This window comes from Solanum pennellii, chromosome 6, assembly GCF_001406875.1.
Source record: "Solanum pennellii chromosome 6, SPENNV200".
Taxonomy (NCBI): Eukaryota; Viridiplantae; Streptophyta; class Magnoliopsida; order Solanales; family Solanaceae; genus Solanum; species Solanum pennellii.
Window position 1 is genome coordinate 22304736 of NC_028642.1, and position 21325 is coordinate 22326060.

Sequence of the window (21325 nt, forward strand, 5' to 3'; positions counted from 1 at the left end):
TTTTCGGACGTCAAGGTCGTCCTTTGACGTCTAGGTTCTAATACTTATAATCAAGTTATTACACTAGTATAGGTCTGGAAATATCATTTTAGTCATTATTTAATAGGTGAGACTCTAGTCTAAGTCATACAACTTCCGAGGTGTTACATAAATATTACCAACCAATTATTTTTTGTTGGTAACCTTACCAACAAAAGTTTAGTTGGTAAACAGCCAAAATGTTGTTACACGATTTTAAAACGCGGCCCTAAAATTTCCGTTGGTGAATTCACGAACTAATTTTTGGTTAGTATATCATTAGTACATTTACTAACGAATTGAAAATGAGTTAGTAAATTTTTTTCTTCATTATTCAATTTCGTTGGTTGGCAATTTTAGTAACATAAATTTTATGTTGGTAATTAACCGATAAATTTTAAATATTTTTTTATTTTCCATCCGATGTCCGGCAACCACATTGGAACCCGACTAAATCTGGATTGACTCTAGGAAGTCCTACATTGGAGGAACGGGGTAAATCAAAGCGCTCTCTAATAAAGAAAAATTTGTATCCAAGGAGAATAGAACCCGGACCTCTTGATTAAGGATGAAGGGGTACTTATCACTCAACCAAAACCCTTTTTTTTAAATAAATTTTCAATACGTTATTATGATTATTTATTTTTCTAATAAATATACTAATTGATTGTTAGTTTGTTGATAATATATCATTCAAGTTCAATGTTAGGTTAGTAATTGATTGACAACATGTTCAAAATATTATTAACTAAATGATTTTTCAATAGTAATTTTATTAATGTATTGCATTTAAAAATTGAAAATCACGAATATAAATCAAAAAATATTAATATCAGTTTTATAAATCATATTTGAAAAGAACAATGCAAAATATATGGTAACAAGTTAAATTATTCTCAATATGACACATATAGTCTGAAAAGACAAGTCGAGATGGGTTGCAAGCTCAAACGAATAGAGTTCAAGCCGAAAGTGTTTAAAATAGAAAGAGAAAAGCTAAAACGAAGTAGCTCTCCTAAAAAACGAATAATAAAAGCCATATTCCACAAATTCTATGAAGAAATAGGGAACAAAAGAATTCAAGAGGCCCATAAGTACAAAATAAAGATAAAAACGACTGCGCCAACTTGATATTTTGGTATATGCACCCTTACATATCCAAAGATGATTGTCACTATACTGATACCAACTTCGTTCTTCTTCATGGCCTACTTCCAAATTCAGACATATCTTCCACGGAGTTAGAGAAGTTTAAACTTGAGTATGGTATCAATAGTTTTCATTTTTTTTAGTGTTTCAGCAGTCGCTAGATCCATCTCAACCAACCAAACGCAAAAAGCAGATACCGTCTATACCCAAATAAAAGATGATGTTTTCATAAGGAAGCCATTGAAGGATTTCCAAAAAGTAAGATTTGGTCTTAAAAGGATTGTATTGTATCTGAAGAACAGGGGGATACAAAAAAGTAATAAGAGAGGCGCACAAAAGAGCAAAGGATTGACAAGTCTAATGGGGGAAGAGTGCATGACACGTTGAAATGCCTTCGATAGACGAAAAACCAAGCGGTCTAACCTAACCCCCCAAGGCGGACCCCAACTGAAAGGCGCTAGACGGACTAAGGGCAAGAGAGATAAAGAATACAATTGGCCCTATGTGTAAAACATTGTCATGGGAGAGTTTTTTCTGTCAATTGAACCTTCTCGAACTATTTCTTTTTAAGAACCAAAAAGATTTGTTCCAAAATAACAGATGCCAAGAAGTAAAAAAGTCCTTGGACACGTAATGGATCTTCAAGTACTATTTCTGTATCTCCTTGGCCACAAGAAAAAAAGTGATGTATGGCTGATGGGAGGAGAGAAAGAACACATGCACGGATATTCTGTCTGTCGGATGTTCAAGAATCTATGAAAGAACATCTAAGGTTAAGGTTAAGAAGTAAAGGAAGTCCAATACCGAGAGAAGTGGGATGGACCGTTATCGAATTTTGGCCGGTATTTTTATCAATCGGCAGAAGACTCACTCATACTGGGAGGGTATGACTTCAAGGGGTGGACTCGATCGAACAGCTAACAACTTCGATATATCTTTTTTACTTTTTAGCCAAATAGTCTTTGTGAACCCATATGATCTTTCATTTCTTGTTCTTGGTTCGAACCATTAGTTAAATTATTTCTTGACTTCATATCTTTTCATTCAATTTACAATCACAAAGGGATAGAAGGACTTCTAGTATATTAGAATCCCCCGTAATAATTCCTGTTTTGGACTGTTTTGAGGGTTATTCTAGATGGATGAACCAAAAGAAATTAGTGGAATGCAACTTCTTGACCGACGAGCTTCAATATGATCTTCAAGAAAAGGATACAAAGCACACTAACCTAACTCAATGAAGGCGACTTCCAACACTGACTCAGCCACTTCACTATAAGGAGAGGAGATGAAAGTCACTTGACTTTAGGGAGGTTCTGTCCCGCTACAAGTGATCCTATCTTGTTCTGGAATTTCCTTTGGTAGTTCCCTTCTTCTTTACAGCTGATCTTTTCCTTTGCTTAGGTCATTTGTTCCTGTTCTGGTTGTTCCGAAGGTACAAACTGAGGCTATCTCATATAGCTGCCATTGATGGATCAAATCATTTTAAAAAAGCGATATGCTTAACACAAGCTTTTATTTTTGCATACTCTTGGAAAAGAGGTCAACACCAATTACAAGTTTTTCTCTATTACTCTCTTATATCGTCGCAACGCCCTTAATGATAGGTTTTGAAAATGACTTTTCATGTCATTCCCATTTAGGTCCAATAATTTTCTATTGTCCGAGTTGGAGTTATAAAAACATAAGGATTTTGTGTGCTTACTTATATGTCTTTTGGTTTCGTATCATGGATCTTAGTTCCCACTTTATGGCATTTCCACTAGAAAAATAATCCAGATATTTCTCGTGTACCTATTATGGAAAGCGTTTGGACTCTGTCTATTTTTCTTTCTCTCCTTACAGTTAAGTAGATGAACTCCCTTCAAATCTTCCTTGAGTTGACGTCACTGTGACATCTACCGCTTGGATCTTGCCTTGTTAGTCATCCATAGATCTAAAAGGAATTTCGGAATCCATTCCCATTCCTACAGAACAATACCAACTAGGGTGATTGTTCTTCTGGATTGCAGCCCAGGAGGGCACTCTGGAGCAACCTTTCGAATTGTTGTTGAATCCATGGGTAGGCAATAGAGAACCAGGTGAACTGAAAGATCTTAGTAGCTGGAGGAAAAGAAAGAAAAAGAGATTCTAGAATTAGTCAGATAGTCTGAAGCATGAACATAATCGTCTTTGTTTTGAAGGCCTAACGAATTTTAAGTTCACCAATTAGGATGTGTGATTGACGCATCTTTTTTTTAAAATGATCTGGGAAAGGAAGAAGATGAGAGGTTTTGGAGCGGGGTGCTTTCGCGAGTAGATGGCCCACCATTGAAGCAATCAATCATTCTTTCTATCGGAGACATCGAGACAGTAGAAGTCTGACCTTTCGCTGCACCATAACACTAACTTGACTTTATATTATATTAGTAAAGCGCTACCGCGCTACTACTAGCATAGCAACCTATGGAAAAAGCTTGTCAGCTCCTACTCTTAAGTTGGAGCAAGAAGCAAAGAATTGAGTGCATCTTTCCCCTTTCCATAAGTAGTAACGTTATCAAAAGGCTTTCTGATTGTGGGGGCATCATTGAAGGGCTATAATCCGGATCGGTTATTCAATAATTTTTGCTTCTCCCAATGGGAGCCTTTACTAGTAAGGGTGCGTGGAACCGGGAAGGTTGATGGGACTCTATTTAAACATTAGGAGAAGTCAGTCTACGCAATCCCTAATCATGAACCTGGCTCTACACTAAAGAAAGGTAATAGTTCAGATGCGAATAAATTTTCTACATGAATCAAAGAGGATACTGGAGTGGGACCCTCCATTGCATCAGCAGACCAAGTATGGTCTTGTAGTACTGTCAGTCTAAGGAGAGGAATGGAAGTAGTCGTCTTGCTTCTTTTCTTTGAATCTTCTTATGTCTCTACTTCCCTTGATTCTTTTTAAAAATGAAATTGTATCAACATGAGAAATCGCAACTTATTCATTAAGAATCCACTCACGACACTGACTATAAATCATCTGTGAGAAGGTCTTCTGGCACAGAAATACTACTAATTGATTCTTTGGCAATTCGTGGGTTTGATAGTTAGAGTTCAATTTCTACGAAGGAAGAGACTATCAGTAAGCTCACTCTCAGCCGGGCCACTAGTTTGATGAAGAATCTCTCTAAAATTTTCTCTTTCATTAGTGATTCAGTGACCACCAGATCATCCCACCGTATTCTCAAACCTGGTGGCTTTGGCTAGTCGTTCACTCGCTCTCGATGGCCTGTCATTTCGTTCGTTCGTTGTAGCAGAGCGAATAATTTGGAAATAAAAGGAAACAACGGAGGGATCCAAATCGGACCTAAATGGGAATGGCATAAAAAATATTTTTCAAACCTAGCATTAAAGGCGTTACGACGATATCCAAAAGGAAGCTCAGTGGTAGAGCGGTCGGCTGTTAACCGATTGGTCGTAGGTTCAAATCCTACTTGGGGAGATTTGACTGATTTCTAATTCTGTAATTTAGAATAGAGTCTTCTGTTACATCTCATGAAATTCTGTCTTCTAAGCAAGAGCCAAGTCAGTCTAAATGGAAGTAGACCAACATAGTGAAAGTATGGGCTCCTAAGCGCACAGACCTAGAATTTTGCATCAACGACTTAAATAAAATAAAGATGTCAAGAGAAAGTCTTATCCCTTAAAATGTAATGCGAAGAGCGATCGAAGACGAACATTTTATGACGTAGTGCGGGCACTAGATGGAAAGAAAGATAAAGGAACAACCCATCGGAAGGGCATACCTTTAGGCACCTCTCTTATTACTTTTTTGTATCCCCCTGTTCTTTGGGTAAAATTCGATCCTTCTACGGCCAAATCTCAATTTTTGGAAGATTCATTGACTATTCTCACCTTCTACCGGTCAAGTTAGTCCACCCCTCTCCTTTACTGGTGAGCTAGTCCTCATATTTATTGTCGTCAATTACCTTCTGACCCTTGTGGGACTTCATCCCATATAGTGAGGGGATCTTTGATTCGGCATAACCGGTGTCGGATAGAAAAAAAGAAGGTACAAGCGCAAGAGCAAGGATAGCTACTCCTCTTATCTTCCCTTTTCAATTTTCATAGCCCTTCCAATCCAAAATTCAAGAGGTAATGGATGTAACATGTTTGGTTTACAAGCAGCCGCCTTTAGTCTTTCCCATCGTGGTGACTGAGTAGACACCATATTAAGATCGAGTTTAGGATATAGATTCTTTGAAAGAGAATCAAGTGGAATTTACCCAGCCATGGGATAAAGGGAAAGAAGAGCCGAGATGGAAAATCGAGCAGCCTATTGCCCGATTGGTCGAGACCTAACAAAAGAAGTAAACAAGAAGTGTTGTGAAAGACTTGGATGAGAACAATGATTTAAGCAAGGGCCAGGAGATTGATAAAAGAACCTAGCTGAAGTAAGTCATATGTTCAATTCCGCGGTTGGAAGGATTTTTTTCTGCCATTTGTTTTTCCGTTCTCTCTCTTCTCTTAGCAAAGGTAGGTGAAAGTCAAACCTTTGTCTTGCGAGATCAGGGACTTGATCAGAATGCTTTCCATACAAATCAATAAGGAGATAATGAACTTACACCCTCTCTCTCTCATATTCACCTGCCAAGGTATGACAACTGAGCACAGATCTACTCTTCGAATCACAAGCAATAATAGAATGAAAACATTCAAAAGGGGTACGATATTAGGTCTTGCAGGGTAAGGTCAGCTGATAATACTTGACAATACAATCGGTTATATGACGGCTCTCGTCGATCGGAATTGCATGCGTACATGGTCGACTCTTTGTAGGAGCCTTCCTTTATCAAGGGGCGCACCTAGCTTCCTTTTATCTACCTTTAAACAATTAGAACCTCTTCTTTTATCAGTCCTTTCAGTCAGTTCCTTTTTGGTTAGCTACTTAGGATGAATCACATAGAGGCGCACTGTAGTACTATATGACCTTGAAGGTTAAGTTAGTGTACCATGAACTCCATCCCACATATTTTGGTTGTTGTGGCTTCAGTTATCTAGCAACATTCTATTACCGGTTGATATTATTTTGCAAAACTTTGATTTTGGCTCTTGTAGATGGTTTTAAATTGATTCTAAAAGAACCCATTTCACAAAGGATGTTGATTCATATACGGCTAGAAAGGCTCGTTTGAGTGATTCATAAATCCTCATCGGGATAAACAAGCAAGCGTTTCATCCTCTAGTTATGGGAATGCTACTTCGAGAAAAAGTCCAAATCCAAAGGTCTTTTTCAATGAGTATGCTTTAAAATTCAGACTTGGTATATATTATTTATCCGTACTTTATTAATGGGATAGGAATTCATATTGAGACGCTCTTTTCATAAATCCTTCGAGCGAGAAAGGTGTCGCGCCGGGGTGCTTTAACTAGAAATTGGTTGAAATTGGAAGTAACTGTAAGCAAGGGATGGAAAGTAAAAGCAATAAGTTTTATGAGTTCGTGATCCACATCCGTGAAGCACTTTACTAACTCAAGAAGACACATAAAATTACTAGCTTTTCAGGATTTGCTTAAGGATCTACTAAGAAAGTGACCGAAGTGGAGTCAATTCATATTAAAACAAAAGGAGAAAATTCAATGTTAATCACCATCTCCTTTTCACACGTGAAGCAATAAGGAATAAGTCTATCCTATCACCAACATATAACTTCTTTCAATGCACCAAGAAAGAAGAACGTATTAAATAGATAAGCAGTAGATGACTGATTGAGTCCTCACTGACCTGAGCGATTTCGATCAACTTTGAAACAATGCTTAATACTATTCATAATCATTGTACTCCCATAATAAGTCAAGAAAGAGGAAATTTTCATAAAATGAAAATCCTTTTGATTAGCCAGTTGTTCGCGAAAATGCGCCACATTTATCTTTATCATCGAAATGAAATTTTTTCTCGGTTTTTTATCAAATAGAGCACTACAATGTGACAATAGGAATATTACTTTAGAATAAGCTTATCCCTCTTAAAGTAAGTAGCTCGCAAATAGGGAGTTCTCTGGCTGGTTAGATAGAGCTACCAGTAAGTAAGCAAAGGCGGTTGAGAATGGAAGGAGTTAACCTCTCAGCCTCAAGGTAAAGACTTTCCTAATATGACTTCTAAATCTATTTTTAGGTTCTCTCCCGACCTTTCCACAGATTTTATAATATAACCCTCCGATTCTATGGTTCTTTTCGGAAACTACTGCTAAGATCCAAAGTTACATAGATTTCTCTGTTTTGAGTGTGGAGGCATTAGTAAAAGGCCTAAGCGCTCCGAGGCAAGAATTCATCTTCGGAAACCAACCGGGTTCATGTGTAGCCGGCCTCCCCGCCGTCCCCCCTGCCCACACCCTTCATAACATAAAGTACGTAAAAACCTTGATCTGTTTACTTCCTCCTAGAGAATGTTTATTATCCTAAATTTTTTTTGTCTTTCCTGAATGATAAGGAGAGAAAAAATTTGGGTCAAAACAAAATTCCATTTTGGAGTTTTATCAACAATTTGCTTATGTAGGTGGCAATACACTTTGTTTCTCATTTTAGTTGAGTTGGTGTTCAGTGTGCCCTGTGGGTACAAACAAGATTGAAAGGGTCAACAGTCCCTTACATTAGTAAGCAACCTCAGTTCCCTTACTTGTTAAAGTAAGCAAGCTTGATTACGTGAAGTCTGAGATCCCTTTCTTCTAGGTCCAAAAGCTTCCCAACAGAAATTCTGCATTGAGCGTAGCTGCTAGAAAACGCACAAAGCTTTCCTATTGAATGAGGCTATCTCTTCTATCACTTCTTCCAAGTGAGCCTCTTTCATAGTAATTCCCCCCATCAAATCAGGGGGTTCCTATAGGGGCCAGTTACACTCTACCTGAAAATGAGATAGAAATGAATGCAAGACTTCGAAAGCTTTCAAGGCTTGAAGCTAAGAATGCCACAAATTCGCAAGTTGATCCTAAGTAATCGTTGTTCTTCATTGGATTCCGGAAAATTACTTTGTTAGGATTAGGGAATTTTTGCGATTCTTCCTGAATAGCATAGATTCTCCCGTTGAGAAACATTGTCTTCTATCTGTTGCCATGGAATGTATAGGTAGGGATTGCCTTGTGCTTGGAAAGCCCGTTCCGCATCTCTATACCCTTTTTTGGAGGTCCCCATGAACCGCTTTTTAGTATTCGTGTTCGATCTATACCAAAGGCACTTGTTTTGCTTTCTTTCATTCATTTTCATTGATAACAGAATATACTTACTCTAAAGGGGAGCTAGCGATCTTTTCATCATCAGAAACAACCAAATTTTTGATCACTTGCATTGCATTACCATAACGAAAAGAAAAAAGAATTTTAAAAAAAAGAAGTCCATTACTGAGAGAAGTGGTGATCTCGTTTTGCTTGCTTGGAGAAAGGAAGCTTCCGGACTATCTTTTCACCAAATTCCCTTTCTTGGGTTAGGGAAACACAGCAATGAGTAGTTCACTCAAGGACCCAACCACCTCGAGAGAAAGATGCTTCTCAGGAGAAGTTTTTCTAATCGTATTGAAATCGTGAGATAGTTCGGTTCATTCGACCCATCTGCCACCCTGGAATAGAGGCGCGGTGTTGAAATTGTTGAATCGGAGAAATGAGATATAGATTGATCTCTTTATTTCTGTATCGAGGGTTCTCGCATCATTTTCTTGAGAAGATATTATACCCTCGTGGGAGAGTTTAAAATGATTCCCCGAACTAGAATATCATTCGAGATCTTCAAACATATTCGAGGGTTCAATGATACCATTGTAAGTTCGGCCAACATACAAGATCAGAATTTACTACTGTGAAGCGGCTTTTTGTAAAAAGATGAAGTCAGAATCAAATCTTTTTGTTGGCTTTCCCAATTCATTCGTGAATAATAATTCAAGGGCGTGAAGCTAGTACTTCTAGCTACTTCGCCTACATAATATTTTGTTACGTTGTAACGCTATTACGTCAGAATAAAAGGTTCCACACGAGCTTCCCTTCTGCGGCGTGGTGTCAAGACCGCGTAGTTCCATCTAATCAAGGTATAAACGAAAAATAAAAGCCAACATTTTCTTTTCCACGATTTTTTACATTTCAACTAAGATACATTGCTCGACTTTTGCCTTTGCACTCTCTGATCGATGTTTTATACTCTTCATATCTATGGAAAGAGGAATCTAGGAGAGGATTCTAAACAACTATATCGAGCTGAACAACAAAAAGAGAAAGATCTCTATGACAACTAGTCCTTTATATTTCGCACATAGGAGATCGAGACACATCCCCAGGGCTATAGGGAATATGTCGATCGATCGCCCTAGATAGACAACTACATATTTTTCCGGTAAAAAAAATGATCTTTCCCTTGTGTTGGGCTATAGAGGAAACCAAAATATCTAGAGCTTATGGTCTTAACTGGTGAAACGTTACCTTGCCATAATGTGGTGTGCTTCCAATTCCAATAAAAAGTAACTCATCCAATAGTATTTAACATCCAAAAAACTAACAAATAAAACGCGTCCACCCTAAAGTTTCTTAGTAAATAGGGATCGTTCAATAATGACCTAGTCTTTCGTGAGACTTTAGGTTTACCTCTTTTGTTAGGTCTCGACTTCTCCATTATGATCGCGTTTTTTACCCCTACTAAGAACTTGAGAGACGGAACTATGACTCATGGAATACCTTCTTTATGAGGTATTATTATTCTTTTAGGTAACAATCAACTTATATTTGTCTTTGATTCATAGGATGGAAGTTTTTATGAATCTGAAGTGGGATCTTGGCTTAGGTTCACACTTTCTTTTGTCTTTCAATCTATCATTGGAATTAGAAGAAATTGTCTGTCCAATGTCTCTGACCTTGTTCCAAGAATATCTCATTTCGCCCTCTGTGAGACAAAGATTTCAAACATCGTTGAAAAAAGTCCTAACTGACCAGTCAAGTGAAGGAGCACGCCTACCCACTCCCCTTTCCCCCATTGCTGGGAGACTCGCCCTCTTGACTTGATATGTTATGTCAAGAAGACTACATAGTAGATAATTATAACAAAAGATTTAATTTGAGCACGTTTATAAAATATATTGACCAAATATAATTTTTGGTAAAAACATAAAAGTTAAAACGCCTAACTGCACAAACTCGAAATGGAAGCCTCAAAACCTAAACCAACCATTAGATATAAACATTCCGGAGTTAATTGCGCTAGTGGAATTCTCATCAGATCATGTTCACTAGAAATGTTAAGCAAAGTTAAATTTTGGCCAAAAGTTGAAAGTTAAAATGCCTAAGATACAAACTGAATATGAAAACCTCAAAATCAAAACCAACTACATATAAGACAAACAATGATCATCCAGAGCTAACCACTGACATAATTCAAATTTGAGCATGTTCCCAAGCAAGTTGACCTAATTCAAATTTTACCAAAAGTTAAAATTTAAAACGCTTAATGATATAACTAAAAATTAAAGTCTGAAAATTCAAATCAACCATCCTATGAGACCGAAACTGAACTTATATGGCTAACCGCGGTGATTCAATTCAAGCACTATTACCAAAAATATTGACTAAAGTGAAATTTTGGCCAAAACTTAAAAGTTCAAATATCTAACGGCACAAACTAAAAATGAAAGCCTCAAAACTTGAATCCTCTATCTTATTACACAAAAAATGACCTTCCACATCTAACTGCACTAACAAAATTCTCATCTGAGCATGTTTATCAAATATATTGATCAAAGTTAAATTTTGGCCAAAATGTATAAGTTAAAACACCAATGGCACACACTAAAAATAAAAGTCGCAAAATCTAAATCAACCATCTTATTAGATAAAAAATGATCTTTGGAGTTAATTATGCTGACGAAATCCTCATCTGAGCACGTTCACAAAAATATTGTCCAAAGTCAAATTTTGGCCAAAAGATAAGATTTAAAACACTTAACGGTAGAAATAAAAAATGGAAGCCTCAAAACTTAAATCAACCTTCCTGTTAGATTTTAAAACTGAGCTTTTGAAGCTAATGACACTGATAGAGTTATAATCGGAGCACGTTTATCAAAAATATTGACCAAAGTCAAGTTTTGACTAAAATTAAAAAGTTAAAATGCCTAACGATAGAAACTGAATATGAAATCATCAACACTAGACGCTAATTTATCAAAAAAAAATCAATTTCAATTGATAAATTTATCAATTATTCAAATATAAGTTAGTAATTAATAATTTACCAATAATTATCACAGTTGGTAATAGTTACCATTCAACTAAACATTCATATATAATATTGCAAACTAATAATTAATATGCTGATAAATATTCCCAATGGATTAATGATTGGTTGGTAAATTACCAACTATTTTAATGATGTTAGTCATTTACTAACTATAATCTTTATTCATCGGCAAAACTTTCAACAAATTGGATATTTGTTGGCAAGTTTACCAACAAATTACATTTCGTTAATAATTCACAAACACATTTATATTTAGCTGGTAAAATTAGCGATACAATCTTGTTGTTGGTAGATGTTTGGTTAGTAAATTATTTGTAATATGTTAATAAATTAAATAAATACTTTTTTTGTCATTCATACCAACCGATATATTCTTTTTTGGTAATATTACCAACAAAAGGTGTGAGTTTGTAATATTTTAGTTGGTAATTCGTTGATAAAATGTTGCTAAGTTTGGCGTCATTTTTTCCCGTCATATTTACCAACTAAAATACTTAGTAAGATTTTGGTTGGCAATATGTTAGAATTTCGTGGTTAAGCTTTAAAATATAAGTCAGTAAGAAATATTTTGGTAATTTATTACTAGAATATTAACCAACTAAAGGAGTTAGGAAAATTTGTTGGCAATTTGAGTTTTATTTGTAGTGATTATTTTGTGATACAATGGAGGAACACTTAGGGATTCTTCACAAATTCCATGAATTAGTGAAGAAATATAGTGTCATGCTATCTGATTAAAAAAAGAATCTTCCGAAGGATGAAATAGACTTCTTAGGAATGTACTTCACTCATGAAGTATATATCCCAGGGCCACACATTTGTGAGGAGTTGATCATATTCCCTGATACTAACTTCACAGTCAAACAATCCAGTAATTTCTTGGTGTAATAAATTATTTTTGAGATTTTATCCCAGATGTCTCTACGTACATTTCTCCACTTACAAAAATATTAACAAAAAAGGATGCAACTTGGGGAAAAGACTAAGATGATGTAATCCAAAAAATCAAAGACATATCCAAGGAATTCAAAACCCTCAATATTCCTTATGATGGTTTGAAGATATTATTGATTAATGCTAGTTATGAATAATGGAGTGCTATCCTTTTAGAAAAAAAAATGGTCAGCTCAAAATATGTGGATATTTCAGTGAAAAGTTTAAGGATGCAGAACAACATTATCATTCCACATACAAAGAGATTCTAGCTATCAAAAATGGAATTAAGAAGTTTGACTTCTTCCTAATCCATACAGAATTTCTAATTGAAATGGTTATAAGAGCTTTCCTAAAGATGATCCAGATAAAACCAAAGAACATCCCAATCCCCAGAACCTTTGATAGGCACAATTGAACTCTCCTTATAAATTCCAAGTAAAGCATCTCAAAGGAAAATACAATATCATGGAAGATTTCGTGTCAAGGCCCAAGACATTTTGAAGAATATTTAGAGTTGAGCCCGAAAAGATAGAAAAAGTGGCCCGCTAAGCTTCGGCTACCTCAGACTAAACATGCTTACGGTTGGTGGATGGAATAAGGATATTCAAGATCATCTTCAAAAACTTCAACCTCTGCGTAATTAAATGACGCCTGATGACATGTGCAAGAAATTATCACTTACCCGCCAAGCTTTAATGTTAAACTTCCTAGCAAAGTTCGTCAAAAGATTTCCTAGAAAAGTTTGTCAATAAGCTACTTACCCACCTGCTTGCAAGCTTCCTACAAGTAGCTTATCCACCTACTTTGATGTTGCATACAAGTGGCTAATCAACCTTCATGAGAGATTTCTACAAGTAGCTTACACACCTTCTTTGAGTCGTTTACAAGTTGTTCATCCACCAACTTGCACGTGTTGTCACATGTCAAACATAATTGCTACTCAGCACATAATGTCAAACAATTTAGCTACTCAGCACATAATGGTTCTCGTGGCCTATAGTGTATTTACCATTTGAGATAACAAACAAGCATACTTGTCGAGTGCTTTCCCTTACCCCATTATTTCAACTACCTACTTGATCGAACTTTCCTCGCCTCCCCCCCCCCAAAGAGAGAATCAAAAGAGATACGTTTAGCCAACAATATTAATATTATGTCATCTTTTTTTTAATTCTAGTAAATACACTGGATATACTTTCTTCGCTTCAAGTCTGAAGTTCTTTCTATATTGTCCAATTGAAGAGAATTTCGGACGATCTATTAAATTTTTCCAAGCTGATTGGGGATGTAAGTTTCAAGCTTCGACTCAATGTTTACGTGATAATAGGATTACTCAAAGATCCTCATGTCCATATACTCCCAAATAAAATGGTTTTGTGGAACAAAAACATAGGCATATTGTTAAATCAGGAAGAGCACTCTTGCATCATTCTAATATCCCTTCTAGTTTTTGGACTAATGCTTTTGAAACAGTTGTTTATACTATTAATAGAATACCTTCACCACGGCTCAACATCAATCCCTATTTATTGTTCTATTTCAAACAGATCTTGATTACTCTTTATTACGTGTCTTTGATTGTCTTTGTTTTCCTTGGCTTCGTCCTTACGCAAAGGACAAATTGTCGCCTAGGTCTAAACCTTGTATTTTTCTAGGTTATAGTAAAAATCATAAGGTGTAAAAGTTATTTGCCCCTAATTCAAGAAAATATTTTGTATCTTGTCATGTCATTTTTCTATGAAAATGTGTTTCTGTTTTCATCACACGATGCAAAGGTTCCCAGCTCATCAACCAATTCTATCGGTGATTAAATAAATTTACAACTACCCTTGTGGCCTTCACAACCAAAATGACATGCTTCCTATGAGATAAATGTTATCACTTCTCTGTTACCTTCACCGAGTCTAGCTTTGCACCAACCTTCAGCGAGAACAAACATTCACTCACCAACAACTACCTAGCTACATCCGATCATCTATGGTAATACCATCACTTGATAATGTCCTCCCCTTGAGTGTTTACGTCTCTGAAACTTCCCTACCTAGTTCTCCATGTGATAATGATTCATCTCTGGCTCCACTGCCTCCTGTTCATCACATGGTTACTCGTACTCAAACAGGCTCGTTGAAGACAAAGATTCTCTTTTCCTATTATGTTATTACACATTCTAGTGAGGAACCTAGTTGTTATTCAAAAGCTTCTAAGGAGGACCATTGGCATCGCGCAATAGCTGACGAGTATAATGCTTTAATTCAGAAGGGAACCTGGGAACTTGTACCTCCATCATTTTCTTAGAATGTTATTTGTTGTGGTTGGGTGTTCAAAGCAAAGCTAAAATTTGATGGGTCTCTGGATTGTCACAAAACATGCTTGGTTGCTAAAGGGTGTAATTAACGTCCTGAAATTGACTTGTTGGACACATTTAGTCCGGTGGTGAAGCCTACAACAATTATATTGTTACTCTTCTTTATTGTGACTAGAGATTGGAATATCACACAACTGGACATTTCGATTGTTTTCCTCTATAGGCATTTAGACGAGGTTGTGTATAAGTTGCAAACTCCCGGATTCATTGATTCATCTTGTTATAATAATGTTTGCATACTGAAATGCTCTCTTGACGGTCTGAAACAAGCACCTCGTGTGTGGAACAAACACTTAACTGATGCACTTTCTCTATTCGCTTCTTGGGTTCCAAGACTGATAGCTCATTATTCTACATATCAACTGCTATTGCTACTGATAAGAATTTTTGTTTAATGTATGTCAATGATATATTTTTAATGGGTAATAACCATGCTCGAGTTAAGTCACTCCTTACATAGCTTCATGCCCAATTTTTTGTTCGTGATCTTGGCACTCTTTCTTATTTTCTGTGCATTGCAGCAACCTGGAGCAGTGATAGATTGTTTTTGTCTGAACGTAAATATGTTGAGGACCTTCTTAATCTAGTACATATGGTTGCTTGTATTCCTTTTTTCTCACTCATGCAACCCCCTTCAATGTTAGCATCTACTGTTGTTCTTTTCAATGATATTTGTTTACATTGAAGCAACGTTGGGGCACTTTAGTACCTCACCTTTACTCAACCAAACGTCGCTTATGTTGTGAACAAAGTATCCCAATTCATGAATTTTCCCCTGGATGTTCACTGGATAGCTGTGAAACGTATTTTATGTTATGTTAAAGCTAGTGCTTCCTTTGACCTTTTCTTCAAATAACTTGCTTCACAGACATTCTGATTCGTATTTGGGGAGGGGGGTATGATCGAAAATCCACCACTAGTGTTGATATATTCTTGGTGACAAATTAACCTCATGGTCTTCATGACAAAGAGTTGCCTCTAGGTCCCGCACTGAGGCTGAGTATCGGGCATTAGCAGTAGCTACATCTGAAATTATCTAGGTTGAATTCCTTCTTCGGGAGATAGGTTGCTCTACATCTATTGTTCCTATCCTTTGGTGAGATAACCTTAGTACTACCTACTTGACAACTAATTCCATTTTCCACTCTCGTACGAAATATATGGAAATTGATTTTCATTTTGTTCGCGATAAGGTTCGTGCTAAGTCACTTTCAATTTCATATGTGAGTACTCATGATTAAGTTGTTGCTTTTCTCACAAAGACCTTGTCAAAGTCTTGTTTCCTTGATTTCAGGAACAAGTTGACAGTAGTTCCGCACCTTGCTCAACTTGAGGGGGAATGAAGACAACTGAGGCAGTGTTTGTAGTTCAACTAGGATTAGTCTCTTATCTCCTAATTTGTGTTGGTTTTATTATTGTACTTCTGTAACTAGAGGACTCTTAAGTTAGACTCTATATATATTCACTCATGTACATCGCAAATAATTTATTGAAAAGCTTCTACACACCTCTCTTCTATTACATTCTATTGATGGTGTGTGTACTGTATCTCTTTTTATTTTAAAAAATATATATATCACATGACACTTCATATTGAAAAAATACATCACCTTGAATTTTTTTTATAAAATTATTAATATATTAAAAATCAAAAAATACTCAAAAATTTATCTACACATATACTTTTTCTACTTTTATAATTTTTTCCAAATTTATATTCTTTTTTTATATAAATTATCACGTTTAAGTTATATTTGATGTTTAAATTGTATGATATGCTTTTTTTCAACAAAAAAAGAAGAAGAAGATATATTTGAATTCTAAATATTTATTGCAAATAAAAGGTCAAACAAATTTCTAAATTCAACTTGATAGATTCTTTTTATTTACTCTAGTTAGTCAAAATTAAAGTGGAGAAAAATAGCCAGTATACCTTGTGAGGAAAAAAAAGGGATATATCCTTCAAAAGAAACCGTTAATATTCTCGAATTACATTACTTCATAGTTGTATGTTTAGATCAATTGCTGGGTGGAGCTCTTCGTAAGAAGGTGTCAAGCAACACCATTTTATACATCAGGTTTCTGAATAATACTGCATACCTATGTAAACATTACGTCGACATCAATGGATGCTCGTGCACCCACATGCTATATGTAGGTCCACTTCTGCCGCCACACTTGAATAGTATTCTTTTTCTCACACATTAAACGACCATCTTACTAAAAAAAATTGATTATTAAATCAAAATATAATTGATTAATTTGTTTCTATTTTATCCCTATAATTAGTATGACCTTTTAATGTGAATAATTTATAATACTAACTAATTCTATATATTATGTATCTTTTTTCTAATTTACCTTTATATATATTGATATAAAGAAAGAATATTGTAGATAATAAAATTTGCGTCGAGAAAAACAATAATCAAGAACGAAAAATTATAGCAACAATCGTTTTATAGTGCGAGTGTGTTACAATCTCTATGATTCCTCCGAAATCGCCTTTTAAAAAAATAATTCAAGGTATATTAAGTTTGATCTTGAATTTGTCTTGAACTTGATATTGGATTTAAACTTGAACCTTATCTTGATCTTGACTTTCACTTGAATTCAAGGGTTTCTAGTTTATTCTTGAATTTGATGTCACGACCCAAAACCGAGCCGCGACTGGCACCCACACTTACCCTCCTATGTGAGCGAACCAACCAATCTAAACCCTAACATTTCATTATAATATCAACAGAAAGTAATGCGGAAGACTTAAACTCATTAATAAAAACCAATTCAATAACTTCTAAAATTCAACATCTATTATTCCCCAAAATCTGGAAGTCATCACCACAAGAACATCTATGATCAAATTACTAAACTAAGAGTATTCTAAGAAGCTAAAATAAACAAAAGCTAGTCCATGCCGGAACTTCAAGGCATCAAGACATGAGGAAGAAGATCCAGTCCAAGCTAGAAGCATTAGCTCACCCTGAAATCCGATGTAATGAAGACTGGCTAGAGTTGCGGTTGAGTTGAAGACGACGGTATGTTTGCTGCATTCCACAAATAACAAAGAAAACAAATGCAAGTAGGGGTCAGTACAAAACACGGGTACTGAGTAGATATCATCGGCCAACTCAAAATAGAAAACAGTATATATCAGATAATATCATAAATCAACTACAATACTCAACGTGTAGCAACAACAAGTTCTATAATCATTAATAAACACCGCCAAGTTCACACATGAGGACTCAAGCCTCAATACCATACTCTTTTGGGAATTAGGTTCATTAGATTGAGTATATTAACATCTTTCAAGATTCTTTATCTTTATTCCTCTTGTGTCGGTACGTGACACTCCGCTCCCCTACTACTATGTGTCGGTACGTGACACTCCGATCCCCTAATTCTACGTGTCGGTTCGTGACACCCGATCCCCTAATTCTACGTGTCGGTTCGTGACACCCGATCCCCTAATTCTACGTGTCGGTTCGTGACACCCGATCCCCTAATTCTACGTGTCGGTTCGTGACACCCGATCCCCTAATTCTACGTGTCGGTTCGTGACACCCGATCCCCTAATTCTACGTGTCGGTTCGTGACACCCGATCCCCTAATTCTACGTGTCGGTTCGTGACACCCGATCCCCTAATTCTACGTGTCGGTTCGTGACACCCGGTCCCCCTAATTCTACGTGTCGGTTCGTGACACCCGATCCCCTAATTCTACGTGTCGGTTCGTGACACCCGGTCCCCTAAATCTACGTGTCGGTTCGTGACACCCGATCCCCTAATTCTACGTGTCGGTTCGTGACACCCGATCCCCCAATTCTACGTGTCGGTTCGTGACACCCGGTCCCCCTAATTCTACGTGTCGGTTCGTGACACCCGATCCCCTAATTCTACGTGTCGGTTCGTGACACCCGGTCCCCTAATTCTACGTGTCGGTTCGTGACACCCGGTCCCCCTAATTCTACGTGTCGGTTCGTGACACCCGCTCCCCTAATTCTACGTGTCGGTTCGTGACACCCGCTCCCCTAATTTCATTCTATTAATTCATCAATCCTTCTTTATACCAAGGCATCATCAACCCCATTACTTTAGTTCATCAAGCCTTCTTTTATACTAAGGCATCATCAATCTCATTAACAAAGTAGATTAGGGTTTTTCAAGATTTGGGATTCAATAGCTTCATCATGCTTATTTTATCACAATTATATACAAAATCACATCATGCATGCACACAATTAAGCATATAGAAGGGTTTACAATACTACCCAATACATATCATTCGCTATTAAGAGTTTACTACGAATAGCATAAACCATAACCTACCTCCACCGAAGATTCGTGATCAAGCAAGCAAATTCCCCAAAGCTTGTGTTTTCTCTTCGTTCGTTTCTCTCTCAATCGTTTCTCTTTCCCTCTCCTTGTTCTTTCTATTTTTCTTATTCAAACCCTCTTTCTTTTACCCTAATTAGCATATAATTAAGTATAAAGGTGGCAATAATATCCCACTAATTAACTCAAGGTTACCTCTTTTAACCCCCAAGTAATTAGACTTATTAACATTAACCCACTAACTTTATAATTAAAGCAGGAATAGTCCAAAACGCCCCTTAAATTACTAACAGAAATCCGACCCAGCCTGGGATTACGCAGTCTGTGACGGGCCGTCGTGCCTGCGACGGTCCGTCCTGCTGCTCCGTCACAGAGTTCAGAGACTAGATTTTTACCAAGAGTCTGTGACGGCCCGTCACGCCTGTGACGGTCCGTCCTGCCATTCCGTTACGAAGTTCAGAGAGTCGATTTCAGTACCCAAATTTCAGAATTCTAAGTGTTTTGGAACGAGACCCCCACGACGGTCCGTCGTGCCCATGACGTTCCGTCGTGGGATCCGTCGACTCAGCCAGTTTTTCCAGAAATAAAATCTGCTGCTCAAAACGACTAAACAGGTCGTTACAATAGATACCAATTTACCCATCGTTCGTCCCCGAACGATCACAAGAAGAAAAACAAGGGCGAAAAGGAGTACCTGAATCTGTAAACAGGTGTGGGTATCTTTCTTGCATATCAGCCTCCTTCTCCCAAGTGGCCTCTTCAACTGGTCGATTCTTCCATTGGACTTTGATGGATGCAATCTCCCTTGATCTCAACTTGCGAATTTCTCTATCTAGAATGGCAATAGGCTCCTCCTCATAAGACAAATTTTCATCAAGTAGAACCGAATCCCAACGAATGATGTAGTTTCCATCCCCATGGTATCTTTTTAACATAGACACATGAAATACCGGATGCACTCCGGACAGCCCTGGAGGCAAGGCTAACTCATAAGCCACCTCTCCTACTCGCTTAAGTACTTCAAAGGGACCAATATACCTTGGGCTTAGTTTACCCCTTTTACCAAACCGCATCACCCCTTTCATGGGCGAAACCTTCAGCAAGACTTGCTCACCCTCCATAAACTCCAAGTCTCTAACCTTTCGATCTGCATATTCCTTTTGCCTACTTTGAGCCGCTAAAAGCTTTTCTTGAATAGATTTCACCTTCTCTAATGAATCCCTCAAAAGGTCAGTACCCCAAGGTCTAACCTCAAATGCATCAAACCACCCAATGGGAGACCTACATCTCCTCCCATACAATGCTTCAAATGGGGCCATGTCAATACTTGAGTGATAGCTATTATTGTATGAAAACTCCGCTAAGGGTAAGAAGCTATCCCAATGGCCACCAAATTCTATCACACATGCACGAAGCATATCCTCCAACACTTGAATCGTTCGCTCAGACTGTCCATCGGTCTGAGGGTGAAATGCAGTACTAAGGTCCAACCTAGTACCTAATTCAGCATGCAATGTTCTCCAAAACTTAGAAGTAAACTGCGTACCTCTATCTGATATGATGGAGAGTGGAACTCCATGCAACCGAACAATCTCTGAGATGTAAAGTTTGGCTAACTTCTCTGCATTGTAAGTCACCTTGACCGGAATGAAGTGAGCAGACTTAGTTAACCTATCCACAATTACCCAAATAGAATCAAACTTACCCAATGTCTTTGGAAGACCAACCACAAAGTCCATTGCAATCCTTTCCCACTTCCATTCGGGAATGGGCATTCTCTGAAGTGTTCCTCCGGGCCTCTGGTGTTCATACTTTACTTGTTGACAATTTGGACATTTGGCAACAAAATCAACAATGTCGCGCTTCATTCTACTCCACCAAAAGTGTTGCTTTAGGTCACGATACATCTTGGTTGCACCAGGATGTATAGAATATCCGGAACTATGAGCCTCTGTAAGAATAGTGTGGATCAAATCATCGACACGGGGTACACATACCCTTCCCTTAATTCTCAAAACACCTTCCTCATCCATTATTGCTTCTTTAGCCTCTCCTCGCAACACCATATCCCGAATTCGTCTTAGTTTCTCATCATCAAACTGTTTTCCCTTGATCTTGTCAAGAAAAGAAGATCTCGCCTCCACACTGGCCAAAAATCCTCCCTTCTCATTTACTTCCAATCTCATAAAGTTATTAGCCAGACTCTGAACCTCTCTAGCCAATGGGTGCCTAGAAGCTTGCAAGTGAGCTAGACTACCCATGCTCCCTGCTTTTCTACTTAAGGCGTCTGCCACAA

The 21325-nt window shown here is 37.2% G+C and overlaps 1 protein-coding gene and 1 non-coding gene across 2 annotated transcripts in view; one reads left to right on the top strand and one right to left on the bottom strand.

The window, feature by feature from the left end:
* Window positions 1-3087: 3087 nt before the first annotated feature.
* The window catches only part of LOC107022184, a 27469-nt gene continuing 9231 nt past the window's right edge, over window positions 3088-21325 (bottom strand). Inside the window, exon 3 of the mRNA XM_027917920.1 lies at window positions 3088-3270. Coding sequence (XP_027773721.1) covers window positions 3088-3270 — 183 coding nt within the window. The remainder of the gene's footprint in view (window positions 3271-21325) is intronic.
* TRNAN-GUU lies at window positions 4557-4630 on the top strand. Its single transcript has one exon. It is a non-coding gene; the product is annotated as a tRNA-Asn (tRNA).